Consider the following 22,314-nt stretch of genomic DNA (forward strand, 5'->3'; position numbering starts at 1 on the left):
GATTTGGGGTACTTTGCTTGGCTGTTCTTCCAGTGTCCACTGTCCAAGTCTGCGGGTTCACTGTGGTACCTAACATCAGACATTGTGGTCTTACAAAAGACCAGTAGAACTGACAGTCTAACCCTCAGTTACTCGTGGCTGTATTGCTGGTATTTGCTGTGTAAATATCTATAGTATTTCTCTGCGTTGTTGGCCTCACAAGCGTAGGCTCTTGTGATGCCTGCATGCACTGCTGGGACTGGCGGTGTCTTATTATATGATCTCAGACCACCCTACTTTTAGCTCTACTGTTAGCTGTAGTGTAAGATTCTGGATGCATCGTGATGCTAGTATCTTGCACTGCTATCTCCATTTTAATAATGTGTTGTCCTTGAGAGCTGTGGTGTATCCAGTGTACAGTGATGTGGTTCATCGTTGCATTGATGCTGTCTCCAGCACAGGGTCTGTGGTGTCTTACTGCATTGATGGTATCTCCAGTTTTCCTAGTGTAAGGGTCTTTCTTCTCTACCCGGATATTCCGTCTTCAATTCTTTGTTAACAACTAACAGTGTATCCAGCTCCAGTGTTATCTCCAGTATTAAATTCTCTAGTGTTTCCCTCATCTGCTCCTATCTCTAGTGCAACAGTTTGCAGCGCATTCCTCTAGGGTTATATTAGTGGTAATTTTGATCTCTCTTTTTATATACATTGCCCTGGGGATGCAGTGGGTGTGTAGTGTCTGTTTTCTACACTCCTGAGGCATTGTAGTATTACAGAAGAGCCGGCTTTGGTGTGTTAGTGGACTAATGCGTTTACTGTAAGGGCCTGTGTTCGACCTCAAGGTCATAGGTTTAAATCCTGGTGGGCCAACTCAAACTTTCATCCTTCTGAGGTCGGTAAAATGAGTTCCATTGAGTAGGGTAACCATAAACGTCTGTTATTCAACGCCAATATACCCATGGGTAAACTTGCGCTTTACAAATACACATGTTATGTTACGTCGAACGGGACAGAGAGCACTTGCGGGGCCACTTCTGGAATAATGATTATACCAGTGCACGTATAGCACTGGCACTATTATAAGCGGGCGTTCCCTCAATAGATGGGGATGTGGCCCCATGCCCAAGAGGGATACATTTTGCCTGTTCCTTATTATGGATGGCGGCACTGAGGCAAAGAGTTGAGGCACATACAGTGTATTCTCCCCCCCCCCCGCCCCCCCACTCCCCACCCCTGAGGGTGTGCTCTAAAAGGCGAGACAGGGTCCCAAAGAGCCTACAGACACCCTCCTGCAGGTGGATTTCTGTCCCCCTTTGGAAGTTCAGGCCAGTGACCCCTACACTATGAAAACAGATTGAAGGAACTGCCTCCCTTTTCACTATGCCATGCCCCTAGTGGAGTCATGGGTACGCTGCGCGTTATTTGTAATAGGGTGCACTATCCCTGTTTGTGCCCGGCACACTATTTTAAAGGTGCACCATGGTGCAAACAGGGACAGTGCACACCAGTATAATATGGCCATTGGTATCTCCAGTGGAAAAATAGGTTGCTCAATACACACTGGGGGAACAACGTTTACAACGCAACTTTTACAATGCACTACCTTTACAACAAAACTTTTACAACGCAACATCCATTACAACGCATGCCATTACAACGCAACCATTACAACGCATACCATTACAACGCATACACATAGTACCCTTACACTATCCAACACTTACCCTACTGTTGCCCCCCTGGAGTTAGAATAGTAATTTTTACCCCTACACTATCCAACACTTACCCTACTGTTGCACCCCCTGGAGTTAGAATAGTAAAGTTTACCCCTACACTATTCAATACTTACCATACATGCAATGTAATAGTATGCGTTGTAAAGGTAGTATGCGTTGTAGTGGAATGCGTTGTAAAGGTAGTTTTTAGAGATGTGTTGTAATGGAATGCGTTGTAATGGATTTTCGTTGTAAAAAATGCGTTGTAAAGGTATGCGTTGTAAAAGTATGCGTTGTAACGACATACATCCCTACACTGTGGTCATCTCTTGTCTGTGGTTTCTGTGGTTACTTACTATCCCTTAAATCTCCCCACAGCTAAAGTGCTACCACAAGAAGTTCCGCAGTCCAAACCGTGACGTCATATTCCGGGTCCAGTTCCATACCTGCGCTATCCATGATCTGGGAATCATCTTCGGCAAGGAGGATCTGGACGAGGCCTTTAAAGGTAAATCCTCAGGCAATGCCAGGCTCTGTCACCTAGACTGGACATGAGAGCCTTCAAACCCAGCTACAGCATCCCAAAGCCTGCTGATCTACTGGTGGATTTGAGTGTCAGACAAATGTTCTCAGACACTAATAAAGAGATGATATGACTCGCTTGACCGCTGTCTCTGCAAAGTGTACAAGCTGCAAAAAGCTAGTTACTGATAAGTCACATATTTATAATTTGCATTGTTATCATAGCAGTAGGGGAAACATCCTTTACGACGCAACTTTTACCACGCAGTGCCTTTACAATGCAGGTTTTTCAACGCAAGTCATTACAACGACTTGCGCTGGGGGGCGCTCTAGGATAGGCAATAGTTTAATTTACTATCCAACACCTTCCCTACTATCCACGGGGACTGGAGTTGGAATAGTAAATTAAACTATTCACTATCCAGCACCCCCCAACGCAAGTTGTTGTAACGACTTGCGTTGAAAACTTGCGTTGTAACGACATGCGTGGTAAAAGCATGCGTTGAAACAACGTACATCCTAGCAGTAGCATACTAGACACTGGAAGCTTCAGCACACCCGGACACGAGAAGGACAGCCAGAGAAGGGTGAATGCATGAAGGTTAGAAACAGAGTGAATGTTCAATAATTAGTAGGGGAAGGTATTAAAAGAACAGAGTTGAAAACTCTTGTGGGTTTTACACATAATCTAGTGGTTCGTGCCGGGTAATATAAATTGTTTATAAATGTATTGATTTGTATTTAAAAATACATTGGGCAAGACTGCAATTCACAATAAGAGGTAGTTCAGTGGGAATTGCAATAGTTGCAGTTGTTTTTTCAATAGATTTTAGGGTGTTTCTGCTTTGAAGGTCAGCTGATTTAACACGTGTGCCTAGAATATTTTGTTATAGAATATGTTATTTTGCTTCCATGTGAGCAGAAATGGCGCATAGCACATTATGAGGGTTAAATATGCAAGACTTCTTTGGCATTGGTACAAAATCATTTGCAAAATAACTGAGATGTGGGTGCTACATATCCGGTGACATACATTGCTTAAATTACATTAACACAAGTATTCAAAAAGTGCTATAACACTTTTAAAAAGTTTGGCTGAAAGACATTTTTGAGTGTGAATGATATAGCATTGGAAATCAATGTTCTCGAACAACCAGTGATCATAACAGATCAGTTCAGTCTCCAAACCTATAGATGTTTCAATTGCTTGTATAAGAAAAGCCTGAGGTCTCCAGGGGGTAATGGTAACACTTCATTAAGAGACTGTCCACTCACTCACCTACATTGAGGATGCCTACCTGAATCATTTATGAGAACGATATGTGGGAAGAAGTACAGCTCTTTCAAAGTATTTCTGTATCGGTCACAACGGCAGTTCCCTCATACCTGTCAGTGCATCGTAAGGTGTGCAAGATGTATCGAGCTCAGTAGCTGACAACACACTACACAATCCAGTAACCATTAAAGCAATATGGGCTACAGAACTGTTTTTGATTTATAATTAAAAACGTTTATAGCACATATAATTTGGTCTCATTAAAAAAAGACGTAAATGTTGTAGATCAGTTGAAATGGTCTTAGTAACAATAACAATAACATCACACCTTTTTTAATACGTTCTGACTGTCACAGATAGCTTTAATTTATGGAGCTAAACAAAGCGCTGTCAAAAGCAATCTCATGTTCTCTCACTTGGTCGCTTAACTTGGGGGCAGAAGTACGAGCATTCCAAATTGCGACTCGCAATTTGCTCTCATTTTCGAGTCGCAATATGGAATGTACAACAGAGTATTTAACACTGTTTACGATTCCCATTGGGGTCGCAAATTGCGAGGCTCTTGAATATTAATGAGGTTCTCACAATTTGCAAGCCCATTGAGAATGACAGGCCAGGGATGGTGGCCTGCTGGGCACAGCAGACCACCATGTCTGGGTCTGCTTTTAAATAATGCAGTTTTTTTTAATGCAGCCTGTTTTCCTTAAAGGAAAAATGGGATGCGTGTAACAAAAAAAACAAAAAAACATTTTTGTTTCATTTTTTAAGGGTAGATAGTGGTCCCTGGGACAACTGCCTGTGTTAAAAAATATTTTCAGAGACAGTCACAAAGTGGAAGGGGTCCCATGGAGACCCCTTCCAAACTGTGACTGCATTACCACCCTCTTGAAGAGGGTGGTAGTTTGCGAGTGTTTTGCCACAGCAATTGTGGTCGCTAAACATTCATACATGGGGTTGCGGTCGCTATTAGGAAGGGAACGCCCCTTCTTAATAGCGACTCGTAGATCCTAAATAATGATTCACAAATAAATTGCGAATCGCCATTTAGGAATTGCACATAGCCCTTTCACATTTTGCACGTGCAAACAGGTCGCAAACCCATTTGCGCATGCAAAATTCGGTCGTACGTCTGGCCCTTGGTCGCTTAACTCAATTTTTCAACTCTAGACTCATCCCCACAAATGGGTACCAGTGGTGTTGAAGCTTTGAAACCTGATGCAATCGCAATTTTGGCCCGTCGTGACAAAGTCGACTGAATCTTTTCTATAGCTGCCTAAAATACGCTTTGCGATAGTTCAAGAGTGTCACTATTTTGTTCTAAGGTAAACAGCAGTACAGCTGCATACATCTGGAGACTGGATTTCCTGGTCACCAAGTGGACGCATGCAGATTAGAGATATAAACCATTTGGTGAAAGCAGCTTTCATAAAATTGTGCTGTAAAAGCTGTCGGTTGTTTGAAATTGATAAGATGTTTCAGTTATTGAGTTTGCGAGAATATATTTGCCTAAATGTGTGATTTGAGGGATTTTAATCTGCAATAATAAATGAACAAATTACCTGAATTTATGTGTTTTAACGTTATACAAATTATGTAGGAGAGCGAGCATTTTTAAGATTCATAGCTTAATGCTTAGACACTTTTATAGCTTTTAAAAGTTTAAAAAATGTAAAAAGCTATTCACATTATAAACCGATGCCACGTATTTGTAATTTTGCAAATGTTTCTGAGCTATAGAAAGGGGATTTGAATTTATAAGTACAAATGTATAATAGCCATTAATACTTTTTTTAACAAACCATTCCAACTTGTTTGTAAGTTATAAGGTATTTGTCGTTCTAAAAAGTTAAGAGGATCTTTAAATATAATAATAGACAATTTAAAATGTGTATTAATATCAATTTTTTTTAAAGTTGCTAAATTTACTAGAGTACTTTTCTGGAATTTTTTGTTGTCATGAATATTATTGCTACAAATGTTCATGTTTTATTTATATCGCATGATAAAATAGCACCTTTAATCTTTCATTATTTTAAAAACAAACTGCTATCATTAGTATGGTATTAAATACATATTCATTGGGCACATATTCTTCAGATTTCAGAAAGGTAGGAGTATTTACCAACAATTTTCCAAATCATATTCCCCCATTTATATCTTTTTTGATCATTTGAATCATTTAAATCTAAGTTTGAACTTTTTTACTGAGTGTTCAGGAAATGCAAGGATTGTAAAGGTAGTTTTGACAATTAGTCTATAAATACCACACAAGCCATTTTTGATACTAAGATAACATGTATGCACTATCTCCAAAATCTTAATCTAAATAATATAGTAGCATTTTAGTAACTTTAGATGTATGATACCTGTCATCTGTAATTTCAGTCATAGACTGGAATTAATGTCTACTATCTACTCTAAAATGTCCCTTAGATATCATAAATCTTAAGGGGGGAATTGGTCTTTAATCTATTTTGTTTCAAACACTTACCTTTTGTAGCCAATGGAGATAAAATAAAGTTTTTATTATCCACAGTAAATCATAACCCACTAGTAAAATGACTTCCAACTTGATTTTACTATTCGAAAAATACAAATGAATTTTTAGTACAAACTGTGAAAAATAGAATTGATTTTCATAATGTTTTAGGATCGCTTCACATTGAAATCATTTTTATCTAAAGAAATAAAATACATTGAATACAAAAACCTTACTCATTAGGCAAATCATGAGAAATTTAAATCAGTGTAAATTATTATGCAAAAATACATCAATTATCTCTTGAGTATATGGTTTACAAATATTTATTGTGTCTACAAGCCTAAGCTATTCAGCTCCTATGTCTTTCCCATCAGAGACCCATATTTAGCCATAATTAGACTATGTTAAAAAAAAAAAAGCTGCTGAAGAGGGGCGTGGCTTCCGCACAAATGGAGTGAGACGTGCCTTGCCAGGTCTCCGCTCCGCTGTGTCCTGTACCCGCTTATAATCCCGGTCACCAGGCCTGCTTATTGGGGTGGAACGCTTGGCCTACTATGGTGATGCTGGGGTGGTAGCCTTTTCAGCAGAGGCCTGCATCGAGGGTCCTGCAGGATCGAGCCTTCCGATCGACTGCGACGCAACTCCCTTCAGCCTCCATCTTGGACGTTGGTAGCCACGGATGCCGACTGGATGACCATTGGCACTGCCCTCGTGTGCAGAGACGAACTGATCTGTGCGGGAGAGGCCCAGGTGCTGATGTCGAGGTCAGACCAGCTTATGCCCTGGAATGCTGTTTGGGGCACCCCGATCTTCCATGCCCGTCGGGGAGGTTGACAACCCCCCACCTTCCTTACTGTCCGGCCCTGCCTGTGGGTCCATCACCTGGCCACCTGCTGCTTCCAGATGACAGGTATTGGGGCGAGGCGAGCACGCTTGTCCGCTGCTGGGTGGGCCCCTTTTGATCGGGCATCCCTGCCCGGTGCCCCGGCTTATTCTGTGGCCTATGGTGCTCCCGCTCCTACCCTAGAGACAGTGCCTGCACACCTGGACTGAGGCCCTGCAACCCATCTCGAGTGGGAGCCCCGCCACGAGTGCTCGCTTTGCCCGGCTTGCTCCTTTCGATACTGCCAACCTACCTTGCTCGAGGGACTACCCAGTGGGGCCCTAGATACATCTGGTCCTACAGAGGAACCACGGTGAGGGAGGCCTTCCTGCTCTGTCTACAGGGACCTCAGAGAAGGCCCAGAGACTGCATTTGCTCCTTAGCTCTGCTGCATCTTCTCCGCTGCTTGACTGTTGTGCTTGGCTCCTAGCTAGGGTCCCCCTGGTGTATCCGGAAGTTTAGCTGCCACCTGTGGGGGGGTCCCGTCTTCTGAGGTGTGCAGCAAACCTATTCCATCATCGATTGAGCAGCTACCTCTTGCCTGGGGCGGCCGGCCTTTTTTGACTCCCCCCCCCCCTCGTTTCTAGCTTCACAAGATTTTTGGTCCCCGGTGCCCGCTCTTCATTCTATACGGAGGTCCCTTTGACGGCAGTGTGCAGTGTGGGTCCCCCCCGTCTCATACTGCTACCGCCCTCCCTGGGATCCATTCCCTGCCCTCCTGTTCCTTTTCTACTGCCGGACACTGTTGTCATGCCTCCCAAGCACAGGGCCACTAAGGACACGGACTCCGCAGCCGCCTGCGAGAACCCAGTTACTTCCCTCTGGTCCAAGACGAACTTGCATACACAGGAGGACTCCTTAGCACCCTCTGGGTCGCCCGCCACAGACGCACTGATCACTCAGGCTTTCATGTCATCCTTCCTACCAGAAATTAAGGATGAGATTGGCTCTCTCCATCAGGACTTCAAGGCTGGGCTCCAAGACAACCGCAGAGAGTGTACAGAAATAGGCAACAGAGTTGATGGCCTTGAACGCACAATGGATACCAGGACGGCAGACCTTGAAACTCTTTGGAAGAAGGTGACTGAGCTTGAGGACCAAAATATTACCCTACAACTGAAAGGGGAATTTGGAAAACCGCAGTCAGCAGAATAACCTGAGCATCAGAGGGGTTCCCATGGGCATGGAGGGGAAGGATATCCTGACGTACACAGCGGACCTCTTGCATGCCATCCGGGAGAATGAAGGTGCCTCTTAGAGCACATCGAGTGCTTGGTTTTCCACTTCACAGGATGCAGATGGCGGAGATCTTTGACTTCCCATGTGTCTGCCACCCCCCCACATCGGAGTCCGACAGGAGAGTGACTTCTCCAGAATTGCCCACCTGCGGGATCCCGGGCTGTCCCAGTTAGACTCTGCACTTACCTGGCCCAGTTGGCCGTTGGTCTCTTTGTTCTCTCTATCTCTCTCTCGCTCCCTTTTTTCTTGCGTACCATTTTCCCTTGCCTCTGATGGGGGCTGCACTGTAGCAATCCTCTGGGGGTGTGTTGTGGGATCTCTGTTGGACTTATGGGCTCAGTCGGTTATCTGCCTATGTCTTTTTCTTATTTTCTGTGCTACCTTTCTTGACTGCCTGCCTTTCTTCCTTAGATGTGCGATCTTGGGGAAGCTGCCCTCTCTCAATTCTTGGGGGTTATCTTTCTGGGATCTGCTGGGGTGTGCCTTTCCGATGCTTGGGCAGGGCTGTTCCTCTTGCCCTTTCACTGCGTCTGCTGGTGGATGGGGGTATCCTGGGGGTCTTAAGACTCGGACGGGTCAAGGGGGTGTGAGGTATTCCCTTTTTGTACCATGACGAACCCTGTTAAATTCCTCTCTCTTAATGTGAAGGGGCTGAACTCCCCTAACAAGTGTTGCCAGATAGGCGCTATTTGCTCCAACACAATACCTGACGTGGTTTTCCTTCAGGAGAGCCACCCTCTCCTTGACACCCGCCTTATGTCTCACCCCAAGTACCCCATCCAATATTCAAAGACCAGCGGAGTGGCCATTCTTTTTAAGTCAGGCTGGTGCAAAGCGACCCCCAGGTGTACTGCTGATGACGGGGGGAGTTTCTCAAGGTCCATATGGTCTGGGGTCGGGGTTCTTGCACTTTTGTTCACATATATGCACCTAGCCAGAATCAGGACGCATTTCTATGTTTACACCTGGGGGCCCTCCTCAGTTCTCTTTCTACCCCTGTCATCCTTGGAGGCGATTTTAATTTGGTCTGGAACCCTGAATGGGATCGTACTGCACAGGCGCATCATACTGCTGGGGGGATGTCAGCTATGCTGCGGGATGCCATCACCGACTTCTGTCTAGTCGACGCTTGGAGACATTTCCACCCAGACTCTCGAGATTACTCTTTCTTTTCTAACAAGCGTTCCCTGGTATTCGCGCAATGACTGCTTCTTTTTTTTTGCTCCCCTTGATCCATGTGCTGTGCAGCACGGAAATCTCTGGCATATCTATCTCGGATCATGCACACATCTTGCTTACACTCCAACCTCCTGATGTCCGTAGAGAACCCATCCCTCGGTGAAGCCTGCCCCCCCCAGGCCCTCCGAGACCCTGTGGATGTGGCAGACATTCTCAGGGAGATTGAGGCCTTCTTTATCGCCAATTCCCTTTCTGATGCCCCTGAAGGTGTTTGTTGGGATGCCTTTAAAGCCACTATTCGGGGGGGGGGGGGTCATCACATCGATATCCATCGGAGGCGTGTCTGGTTGAATCAACCCTTTCTAGGGATATTAAAGCTTTAGAACGCAAGGACCATTTCCATCCGTCCCTTTGCAATAAGCGGCTCCTCGCTAATCTTCGCTGTCAACTACTCTTGCAGTGCACCAATAAGGCAGAGCGGCTATTAGTCAATCTCAAACAGAAATTCTACACAGGTGGGGAAAAGGTTGGGGCCTACCTTGCACAGCGCCTTCAGGCTGAGTCAACCCAATCCCACATTGCTAGGCTTCAACGATGCCTATGGTTCTTGGGCCATCTCGGAGGCGGACAAGACTCTTGCACTGAAAGCCTTCTATAGGGATCTCTCTGCACATGCTCCCAGTTCTCTAGACTCTGTCAAGGCTGTCATCGATTCCTGCCCTTGGGACCCTATTGATACCCATTTCACGATGCTGCTTGATGATCCTATCTCCCATGAGGAAATTGATAAAGCGCAGCTAAAGCAGCTTCCGATAGGTAAAACTCAGGGCCCTGATTGCTTGCCGCTTGCTTTCAATCTGGTCTTCTATCCACAATTACGGGACCATATGCTCCACCTCGTCAATAGCTTCAGTGATCTCTCGGGTCTCTCCCTCACGATGAATGAGGTGGAAATAGTGCTTATCCCCAAGCCTGGGATGGATCCGACCCTGCTCGCCTCCTTTCGTCCTATTGCCTTGTTAAACACTGACTCCAAGATATTCACGAAAATCCTAAATCAATTGGAACCACATCTTCTGGGTCTCATAGACCCTGATCAAGTAGGGTTTATCCGTCACCATCAGGGGGCAGACAACATCTGCCTGATAGCCCACTTACTGGAGAAAGCGCAAATCAGAGATATCCCTGCCTGTCTGGTGTCTCTAGATGCCGAAAAGGCATTTGATCACGTGGACTGGGGATTTCTTACGGCGGTCCTCAAGAAGGTTGGGCTGGGGCCCGGGATGATTTCCAAACTGATGGCCCCATATGCGAATCCCACCACACGCATTCAGTTTGATGGCTCTCTCAAGGCTCCAATTCCTATTCATCGTGGTACTCACCAGGGATGCCTGTTTTCTCACTTACTTTTTGCCCTGTGGTAGAACCCTTGGCTTTTGCTCTGCGCCGCAATAAAGATATACGGGGTATCCCCATGGGTGGCTATGAGCATAACGCCTCTCTCTTCTCTGATGACCTTCTTCTATCCATGTCCTCCCAATCAACCTCCCTTCCTGCGGTGGCGACACTCCTGGAGTCCTTAAAAGCTGCTTCCGGGTATCGGATCAACCTTGCAAAATCCCATGCTCTTAATCTTACACTTCCAGCCCAGGAGGTCCAGGGACAGCGGGACCTGATCCCGGGGCAGTGGACTGATCTTTCAATTCGCTATCTCGGCCTTGATCTGACCCCCACACTTTTGTCTTGGACTTCAGCTAATTGGCCCAGATATAGGAAGTCCATACAGGAGGAAATGGGTAGATGGCCTCCCTCTGGCATGGTTAGGGCGACTCCACGCTATCAAAGTGTCTCCTTCCTAAAATTCTCTATCTTTTCCAATCTCTTCCCACCCCATACCATGAGCGGACATTCTGGCCCTGCAGCGGGATTTTATCAAATTTATATGGGGGAGGTCTCACCCTCGCTTCTCTCACAAGATCCTTATGCTCCTTAGATCCTGGGGGGGCTTTGCCTGTCCCAACTTGCTGGAATACTACTGGGCCTGCCATCTCCGGTTCATATCTGAATGGATTGTTCCAGAAAGTGAGAAGCATTGGTTCCACTTGGACCAAGCGGTAGCCTGTATACCCCTGTGGGACCTCACCTGGCTCCCGCTTGGGGCCCACCCCGCAGTGCTTATATAGCTACTCCAACCGGAATGGTCCTGGAGATTTGGGATAGACTGGCAGGCCCCAGGGCCTCACGACGTTTCCTTCCCCCAACACACCTCTAACGCATAACCCCCTGTTTCCCTCTGCCTTACAACCTCAGACTTTTGATGCCTGGACTGTGGAGGGCTGGTGAGTCACCCAGGACTTCTTTCAGGGCATGGCCCTCCATACCTTTGACCAGTGCAAACAAACCTTCCACCCCTCGGAAAGCGCACACATGCAATACTATACATTGAGGCATTGGCTAAGCTCCCCAACATACATTCGGTAAGTAACTCGACAACTCGACAGCTCACTCCCTTTGAATCCTTGGTTCGTAGGTTTGTGGGGTCATCGGCCTGATTTCCAAAACTTACTCGGTCCTACAGCACGCTCAGTAACTCCCACCTCATAGCTATCAGACACGTTGAGCCTCTGACCAGGTCTCTGACATCTCCCAGGAGGAGTGAGCCCACTTGTGGAGGGACATTCCTAAGGTCTACCGCAGTACACCTCAGTGCGAATCAGCATACAAACTAATGACACGTTGGTACTATATCCCCAGTCGCCTACATCGGATGTTCCCGAACTCCCCTTTGCTCTGCTGGCAGTGTCAGAGTGATAGAGGGGACTTCTTGCACATCTTGTGGTCTTGCCCTGGTCTCACTTTGTTTGGAAAGGAGGTCCTCAGTCACATTAAAGAGGTGGTTGGTTTCCAGGTCCCATCTACCCGTCATTAGTGATCTTGGGCATTAAACCTGGCACGCTGAAAGCCATGACTAACACGGAATGGCACTTGATCCTTCACTTGCTGGGGGTAGCGAAACAATCCATCGCCGCCTGTTGGAAAACAAAAAACATCCTCCTCCCATTGCTGCTTGGTTACTTCGGCTGTTGGATGCCCTGGCCTTAGAATTAATCACGTCGCGGCTTAACCACACAAACACACAATTTGAGCGCATTTGGCAGCCACTTATATGCCACTTCACCAAGACCGAACATTTCCGCCTGATGACCCCCCCCCCCCCCCCCCCCCCCCCCCCCGGCTATGTGCCCTGCAGCTGTTTGAAGACTCCCTGGAGTCCTTCTCCAGGGTTGGAAACCAGAATCCCCAGAATGACTCACTTGAACTAGCAGGCAGGTCTCTTTGCCCCAGAGCATCTCGGCCGCCATCCTGGGCCGCGACTCCCCAAAGCGCATCCAGCTTCGAGTCCCTCTTTTTCGGAGGGGCAATTCCCTTGCTAGCCTACCCCTTTTCTCTCTGTTCCTCTATCTCTTCTGATTTCTTTTTCCTTCTTTCCTCTGTTGTATGTTCCTGTTCTTTTTCAATATGGCAGAGGTTGCTTAGTATTGCCGCAGCCTGAGGTATCTCCTCTTCGTGTGGGGAGGGTTTCATAGTTGCTTGGGCGCAGCCCATTAGGATCCTACTGTATCTGTAACTGTGGCGATAACCCACTCTTCCACTGGAAGTCTGGACTCTGAACTGGTCTTTGTACTTTTGTTCCTCCCCTATGCCTCTCCTAGGCTTAGGAGCTTCAACCCCGTTGCTTTACATCGCATTTGTTTACCATAATTTGATGGGGGAGGGTTGCCTGATGGGTCGCTTCTACACTGGTGTCTTACTGTATCAGCCTACCCTATGACGCCTATTCACCGTTGTTCTTACTGCGACACGTGTCTCTTATATGCTTGTTTTCAATAAACAGATGTTAAACAAAAAAAGCTGCTGAGGCAGTGGCTGTGTAGATCGTAATTATTATCTTGCTGGACAGCACAGCTGTTGCCAGACAATTATGTGAGCATCACTATAGAGGGACTTTGGCCCCGCCCATACGCCAGGAGCCAGTAGTACTTGTTCTGACTGAGCAGATGTTGTGTGCATCCTCAACAAAAGTGCTTGCTCTCTAGCAGCTGTGATCATTTTGCATTTTGTTTATTCAGCTGCCTAATCGTGACCTTTGAGGGACTCACATATGATATTGTAATGTTATTAAAGTGTCTAAAATAACTAGATAATTTATGTTGTAGTTCTCTGGCTTCAGCCTAGATGGACGGACGGCAGTAATTGACCTACGTGATGTTTTCGGTTTGGTTTGACAGTGAAACTGTGATCTTACCTTTTAACCTACATCAATCTTAGTCTACAATTCTTCACTTCCACATAAATACATATCTAATCCCTTGCTATTTACTTTTAATACTTCATATTACCATACAAAATTCCTCTAAAGCCAGAACTATTGGCATTGCTAATGCTTGTTTCCTTTCAGTTTCTACAGTTTATTGCAGTGGATTTCTTTTTCTAATATTCCCACTGGTGATGTCGAAAGAACAAACATTTCATAAAGATTTTAGTGGAGAAAAACTTTAGAATGTGCCTGCAGTTTTGTGTGAAGTTTCTAAATTGTACACCAAACAGTTTTCAACGTTTCAAACTGCATCTGAGGGAAGAATTTGTGCACAAAAGTGTGTTTTTCCGCAGTTTTTCTCATTTAAGTCTTCCTTTTGCACAAGTACTCTCTTTTCTTTACAACTATACAAACGGTGTGTAGTGTAGAAAGACTGCAAAGTTCAAAAGTTAAAACTAGCAAAGTCTTAGGGGCATATTTTCAAGGCCAATTACGCCGCTTTAGCGGCCGTTTTTGGCCGAAAAGCAGCAATTTAATTACCGCTCTATCATCAAGGACACGCTAACGCGTGTTTCCTTGAGTAAGCAGCCATCTTTTCTCCACTTCGCATGTCGGCGATATTTATTACTAATGACATGCAAAGTGGGCGTTCCTAGGTAAAACAGCATGGGAGAACTTGCCAACACAGCTTTGCGAGATTATCAAGCCGGCAGCAGACCCGCGAAGCGATGTTAACAATCGGGCTAAGCCCACTTTATCGCAGGAATTTAACTCCTGCTTTAAAGTTGACTTAGCCATATTAGTAATAGGAGGTGGATTGCAAGGCTGAGACCACAGGGGCGTATTAGCAATGTTTCCCTTATCGCCCAAAAAATATTGCAGCATTTCCCTTGCTATTCCCGAATTTTGCAGCTATCACTGGATTTCCTATCGCCTTTGAGATAAGTGTTGATAATACCGCGCTAACTCGGTGAGGAAATCCACCGATAGCCGGCGATAGAATAAAAACCGCTAAGCGAGCTCTGCGATATTTATTGCAGTATGTTGGTAATATGCCCCTTAATCTTTACAGCTTTGCACACACCTCCACAAATGTAAAGACAGACGTCGAATGTTTTAAAAGCCAACCTCAACAAAATCGTGTTTGTGTGAGATTCGTGCAAGCTGACTTTCTCACTTCATTTTAGCAAAAGGAATGATACGACCTTTCGACATTAGTTTGCTGGGGAAAAAAACAAAATCCTCTATGTTGACTTTTTTGCAGGTGTATTCTCTTCGGGGGAAATGTGATTTCACTAGTGGCATAATTGGACAAAAGAACCATAACTAACTAACTTTATGAAGTGCAATATTGTTTTTAAGTTCAAAAAAGAATTTTATTAAGTAAAGAAGAGAAAAACAAGGTGTCAATACAAAGCATAAAAATAGGAGATAATAATATAAAAACAGTAATACTCAATGGTATCAATATGATTACAAACATTGAAGAGAAATAATCACGGGCATCAGAGCAAAATGGAGGAGATATAATAATTGCAAGAATATAACTATACAGGAATAAATCTATAAAAATGACAATGAAGGAAAGAAGAAATGCGAAGGGCAATTAAGGAGGTTTGGAAAGTGTAATATTGTTAAACTGGCCTATTTTCACTAGTGTGTATATGTAGCTTGGCACTGTGTTTTTCTTACTCGTGTAGTTGTGGTTAGCTGATGCTCACCTTTTACTAAAAAGCCAGAATATCCCTCGGTGTCTGAAGTGAACGCTGACTGCAGAGACCAAGAGACCCGTTTCAAATGCATTCGCAATCTCCCTCTTACGGTTCCCTATGCCAGTGATATATCATACTGAGATAAGAACATTTTAGAGATCTGGGTGTAAGTCTTAGGTCAGAGGTTAAATCCCTGCCTGGACTGACTGAGCCTTTCATGCTTTGTAGTCGATGCGATTAGCACCAGGGATCTGGGTGGTAATAACCCCTGTTTTATGCAATGCTGCAGCATGACACAACTCAGAGCAGGCTCGCTGGCATGTTTTTACCAGATGATAAGATGAAAATCTTGCGCCGTTTTGTGTCCGCACTTCTTTTAGTGAAAGTGAGCAAGGAAGGGTCAGGAAGCTCAAACCAACATTCAAAAAGCAGTTTGTGCTATGGAATAACTTTGTTGAGGCCTTTGCGGTGTCATTATTAATATATCCACCCTTTCCTGTTCTCAGTTGCTCTGCACCTGCTGCTCTTAAATACTTGTGGCTTGTTACTAGAGAGAGAACTGCCGAACAACCTTTATATATAGCCGGAGTGATTGACACTTCCCCTGACCCCATTGCTGCCACCTCTGCCCTTTAACCTGGAACCGGTATTAGTCACACAGGTGACGTGGCGTTTCTCCAGCTGGCTTGCAGACCTCACTGGCTTTTCAACACAGTCTTGTATTGTTGTGTGCTTGTTCCTGACGTGTGAACATGGATTGTAAAATGTACTGCTTGTTTGGGTGTCTCTGGCATGCTGCTGTGATAGCACGCTGGGTTGAGCACGTGCTGCACAGGATCTCTTAGAAACGTCCTGTCATGACTGTGGTCTTCAGGGCACACGAGTTGGGGGTGCCCTGGAATCAATGCCTCCTGGATCACCCATGGGCAGGCAGGCAGATGTGTGTGCACAAGTCGGCTGCACACATTCAGCCCAGTCACGCGCACGCACCTTGTATTTGTAAATTAGTGCTTCCATAAAATAAACTTTACTTCTTCAAATGAGGCACATGACATTTTCTCTAATCTAAACTACCCTGGCTTCAGTAGATTCAAAGCAGTGAGACGAGAATGTTCGAAATGCAAGCAGCATGGGTGCTTGATGAACCAACGACCAATAAATACACCCCACCTACCTATCCCTGCCTCACTTCAGGGTCCATCTGTTCTCCCACTGACAGCTCAAGGTCTTTCCATTTAGTTTTTACTTCTTCACCTCAATCTCGCCACTTCTGCAATCTTCACCTCGAGTCACTTATAGATGTAGAGAGCCACTCTCCCATACATTGTAGCAAAAACATACACGCATGCACGCATACCCCGGGGCGGGCTCGCACCGGGGTATAAATAAACAAGGCGGAAGACCGCTCGGGGTCTTTCCGGCTAACCACATAACCAGAGTCCGTGTCCCTTATTGATAGTCCCTTCACTACGTGTAGGGCCTTGACTCTACACGCCACATTGGCGACGAGGCCGGCCTACCTGCACGCGTGCCGAGCTGCCTCTGTCGGGGACGCCGCTGTGCACCTGCATCCTGCAGCGGAACCCACCCGCGAGTACTGCTGCACTGACCCGGGTCCCGAGGCCCGCCCACGCGCCTCCCTGGTGGGAGCGCCTTCAGCCGGCGGGACTCGCCGGAGAGTCAGGGTGCGCGGGATCCAGCCTAAAGTTGCCGGTGAGTCTGCCGCTCTCCTGCCAGTGCGACACTACCGCCTCCCTGGGTAAGAAATCACACGCGACTCGCGCTGCGACACCACGTGGCCTTGGTGAGGCCCAGCACCAGCCCCAGCCTCGCAGCAGCCGCGGTCTTGGCAGGCGCACACGGACGCCCGTGTCACACCCCCGGCCCTGCCCCAGCACGCACAGCCCGGAGAGCGGAGTGACAGAGAGCGAAGAAAAAAAAAAAAAGACAACAAGCACAAGCACAGCCAAACGGATCCAGGATAGACAAATCCATACGGCTGGATAGCACCAGGCCCCGCAATCTGCAATCACAGCCCGGAGAGGGGAAGAGTGCACACTTCCTACCAGCCAAAGTGTGAAGGGAAAATAAACAAGCACAGGCTAAGCCAAGTGCAGGGCTGCCAAACTCACCCTGAAGGGAACAAGGGGCAGCGCAAGCATCCTCACATTAATCCCATACCCTGGCCAGCCGGAACACCAGGGTTAGAGGCTCCACCGCACGGGGACCAACTGGAAAGCTCTAGAAGGCCAAGGGAGGACTGAACCATGTCAGTAACAGCGCCAGGAGCGAGCCAAGATGGGGCAGGCCAAAACCCACCACCAGTGATAGCCGCGCCACCGCCACAGGCCCAGAACCAAGCCGGAGCCCCCACACTGATGACATCCACCCTCCTACACTCTGGCGCAGCACCCATTCCCCCGTTTAGCGAGGCGGCAGACACTGCAACGGCGGCGATGAGATGGAAGGCGTGGGTTGGGAGGCTCAACCTATACTTCAAAGGCACCAGGGAGACGGATGGAACTGTAAAAATGTCGCTCCTAATCCTGTACGGTGGGCCAGAGATCTACGAGCTATTCGAGTCACTCCCCAACACGGGACCCGAGCATGACTATGACGCCGCGGTCGCGGCACTTAACGCGCACTTTGATCCCCAGCTCAACAATGATTTTGAAAAATTCAAATTCAAACGAGCATGGCAAACGGAGTCAGAGTCCGTCGACATGTACTACGCCAGGCTACGCCGGCTTGCGAGCACCTGCCCTTTCACCAACCCACGGGAGGAAATCCGAGACCAAATCATAGTGGGCTGCAAGTCAAAACTCCTGAGAAAACTCATTCTCCGCCAACCGGGCATAACTCTAGATGAAATACTGATCCTAGCCAGGTCACACGAGCTATCCGACGCAAGGGCGGAGGAGATGGAGACTGCGCTACGCACACTGGTGATCGCCCCGGCCGCCGCGAGGACGACACCGATTAAGGAGGAGAGAATTGACGCAATCCAGAGAAGATTCCCAGCCACTCGCCCACGAAGTACCCCCTCACGAGGAAATCAGTGTGGATACTGTGGTGAAGACCATCCTACGACGGCCACATGTGGCGCGAAAGGAAAGACATGCCTAAAATGCGGGCGGTTGAACCATTTCGCCGCAGTATGTAGGGGAGGAAAGTTCAAGCCAGCTGGTCCGAGAGCCAGGGCAGTGACGCAGCGCATCCGGCAGCTATCGCTTGACCATGACCCACCCCCTCCTGACCACCAGGCATAGGAGAGACGACCTCGATACGAAGACGATGAGGACGATGAAGTGTATGTCGTCTCCTACGTCAGCAGAGCATCCACCAGAAGAAGGCCGCCGCCCATGTGCTCCATTGCTGTGGAAGGCACCGAAATAAAAGCCCTGATAGACACGGGGGCATCCGTGAACGTCATGGATTCCGATCAATATGAGAAATTGTCTCCCAAACCCCCGCTGGCACCCTCCACTGCAAGAATCTACACCTACGGCGGAACAGAGCCACTACCGCTAAGGGGAGTGATCCAAACGACCGTCGTAAACGGCGAATATTCCATGGAAACACGTTTCCACATTACAGAGGGGAAGAAAGGCACCCTTCTGAGCTGCCACACGGCAGAGGACCTTGGCCTTGTGTTCTTTGCCAACCAGGTGCATCAGGCACATGCAGACTTCATGCTGAAGGACTTCCCAGAGTTGTTTCAAGGTCTCGGAAAACTCAAAGGACGGAAATTCAAGCTGCACATAGACACATCAGTGCGGCCGGTAGCCCTCCGACACAGGAGAGTGCCATTCAACCTGAGGCCGCAAGTCGAAGAAGAACTCCGGAAACTGGAAGACCTTGGCGTCATAGAAAAGGTGTTGGGCCCAACACCCTGGGTTTCCCCGCTGGTAGTAGCACCAAAGCCGAAACAACCTGGGGCGATCAGGTTGTGTGTGGACATGAGGCTGCCTAATGCAGCCGTCAAGCGAGAACGACACATCACCCCTACCATGGATGATATAGTGGCCGATCTGAATGGGGCGAAATGGTTCTCGAAACTAGACCTCAACTCAGGATACCATCAGCTCGAATTGGAACCAGCAAGTAGGTATATCACTACCTTCTCGACCCATGTAGGACTTCGACGCTACAAACGGTTAAGCTTTGGCGTCTCCTCCGCTGCGGAGGTGTTCCAAAACGCCATACGGGAAGTACTATCCGGACTGAGTGGAGTGATCAACCTCAGTGACGATATATTGGTTTACTCGGCAACCCTCGAGGAACACCACGCACACCTGAGGGCCACCCTCCAAAGGCTCGTGGACAGCGGACTAACCCTACACCGGTCGAAATGCTCCTTTTATCAAGAGTCAATAGACTTCTTCGGCTACACGTTTATGCGGGAAGGTCTGAAAGTGGATCCCAAAAAGGCAGAGGCGATCAAGGCAGCGAGCACCCCAAGAAACCCCACCGAAGTGCGCAGTTTCTTAGGCATGGCCACTTACTGTGGTCGGTTTATACCCAACCTGGCCGCGCTGGCAGAACCCCTCAGAGCCCTCACGCGAGTAGACCACAAGTGGGAATGGACAGTAGCCGCCAACAATGCATTTCAAAACATCAAAGCCAGCCTCCTAGACAATACCGTCATGGCCTATTTCCAGCCCCGCCGCCGAACAGAACTGATCGTCGATGCCAGCCCAGTGGGCCTGGGGGCGGTGCTCATGCAGGAATACGGACCAGAAGGGTGGAAACCAGTCGCATATGCCAGCAAGGCGCTGTCGGAACCCGAGACCAGGTATGCCCAGATCGAAAGAGAAGCCCTGGCCATAAAATGGGCATGTCAACATTTCCATCTTTACCTGTGCGGGCAGGAGTTCACCCTGGTGACGGACCACAAGCCGCTACTGCCATTGTTCGCAGGATCATCCAGGCTGGCACCCTCACGTATCGAACTCTGGGCTGTCCAGCTACAGGGTTACAACTTCAGGATTGTGTTCCGACCTGGGGCACACAATCCGGCTGACTACCTATCCCGCCACCCAAATGTCGTCAGCCAATATCCATCACGAGAAGAAGGTGTAGAAGCTGAGGAGTTGGTCCACATGATCTCGCAGGCAGCATGCCCAGAAAACATGACGCTGAAGGAAATAGGAGAAGCGACCGCCACGGACGAGACGCTAGTAAGAGTTCGGCAGGCTCTGGAGGAAAACCGCTGGGCCCATTTCCTTGATGGAGCACCGAGCCTTCGACTAGAAGTGAGCCATGCGCGACAACAGCTGTGGCAAATCCGGAGTGAGCTGAGTGTGGGCGATGAAGGCGTCATCCTCAGAGGACATCCAATCGTAATGCTTGAGAGTCTCCAACCAAGAGCGTTAGCTCTGGCACACGTAGGACATCAGGGAATGACCAAGACAAAAGCACGTCTGAGAAGCAAGGTATGGTTCCCCGCCATGGACAGTCAAGTTGACAAGATGATACGATCCTGCCATGCCTGTACAATCACGGGCAGTGACCCGGCCCCGGCGCCCGTGATCACAGAGGATGCACCTCAGACGCCCTGGACCCACCTCAACATAGACTTCGGGAGCTTCCCCGATGGCCGACACACGTTGGTCCTGGTCGATTCGTTCTCGAAATTCCCGATAGTGGAGGTCATATCTTCGACAGCTTTTCCCCAAGTTAAAAAGGTGTTCAGTCGCATCTTCGCCACCATGGGACTCCCGGAAGAAATCAAGTCTGATAATGGGCCCCCCTTCCAAGGGAGAGAATTTCAGAACTATCTCGAGAGCCTCCGGATCAAGCATAGAAAAATCACCTCGTTGTGGCCCCAGGCAAACGGGGAAGTCGAAAGACTAATGAGAACACTCAACAGAGCCCTGAGGATCGCAGTGGACAGTGGGGAAGATCCGGAAATAGCCCTCGATCAATTTTTAGGGGCCTATCGGCAGACGCCTCACAGCACCACAAAATGTGCTCCCGCCCATGTGTTATTCAAGAGAGCACCCCGTGATAGCATCCCGACAGACAGTACCTGGGTACCTGAGGAAAGAGATGCTGAGGTCATTCAAGCCCGAAGGCGAACCACCAACCAGAAGGCGAGTGAGTATCGCCATGCCAAGGAGCCCACTCTGAAGGAGGGAGACACGGTTGTAGTGCGAGATCGCCACCCGGGGTGGAAATTCCGCACGCCTTATGAATCGGAGGTGTGGATCGTGGACAAGGTTCAAGGAACAATGGTGACTGCCAGGCGAAATGGACAAGTGGTGACCCGCAACGTGTCATGCTTCAAAAAAGCTAGTGAGGCAACTGGAGACCAACACACCACGGATGGTCCGGAGGCAGCAGATGATGGAGGTCTGGATCTCGGAGGGTCACTACCGGGGTCACCCATAACCAGGCAAAGAGGAGAGAGTCCGCCCAGAATGGCACCGCAAAACTCCACCGTCGAGAACACCCGACCCTGGGTGGCCCCCAGTGGTGAGAATGCAGGGACTACCCCGGCTGGGGTTGCAGGATCGCCGTGTGCCCGGAACCAACGCTACAATCTGCGGCCCAACCCGAGACCCAGCCAGAATCTGAGAGACTTTGCCTGGACATCTCCATGAGTGAAGAAACGCGTGATTGCTGTAAGGACAGAACTAAATTGAAGGAGGGATGTAGAGAGCCACTCGGGCTCTCCCATACATTGTAGCAAAAACATACATGTATGCACGCATACCCCGGGGCGGGCTCGCACCGGGGTATAAATAAATAAACAAGGTGGAAGACCGCTCGGGGTCTTTCCGGCTAACCACATAACCAGAGTCCGTGTCCCTTATTGATAGTCCCTTCACCACGTGTACCACACGGGATCCAACCTGCACTCCCCAGGGTTTAGGCAGCTTCCTCTTACAAATGCAGCTGACACTGTTTTGTTTTAAGTATTTGAATGCAGCAACATGTCGTTTAGAATCGTTTTGGATAGCATGGATGGCTCTACATAGATGGAGGATGGGTGGGTGGCTTAGTT

The 22,314-nt window shown here is 48.0% G+C and overlaps 1 protein-coding gene across 3 annotated transcripts in view; it reads left to right on the forward strand.

The window, feature by feature from the left end:
* TNS1 (tensin 1) overlaps positions 1-22,314 on the forward strand; it is a 1,287,061-nt gene that overhangs the window by 965,648 nt on the left and 299,099 nt on the right. For all 3 annotated transcript variants that reach the window (XR_015308332.1, XM_086954487.1, XM_086954486.1), the window contains one exon: positions 2,073-2,202. Coding sequence is in view for 2 of the 3 variants with exons in the window: in XM_086954487.1 (XP_086810613.1) it covers positions 2,073-2,202 (130 nt within the window). In the remaining variant the exon portion in view is untranslated. The remainder of the gene's footprint in view (positions 1-2,072; positions 2,203-22,314) is intronic.

Source organism: Lissotriton vulgaris, chromosome 2_1 (genome assembly GCF_964263255.1).
Source record: "Lissotriton vulgaris chromosome 2_1, aLisVul1.2, whole genome shotgun sequence".
Lineage (NCBI taxonomy): Eukaryota > Metazoa > Chordata > Amphibia > Caudata > Salamandridae > Lissotriton > Lissotriton vulgaris.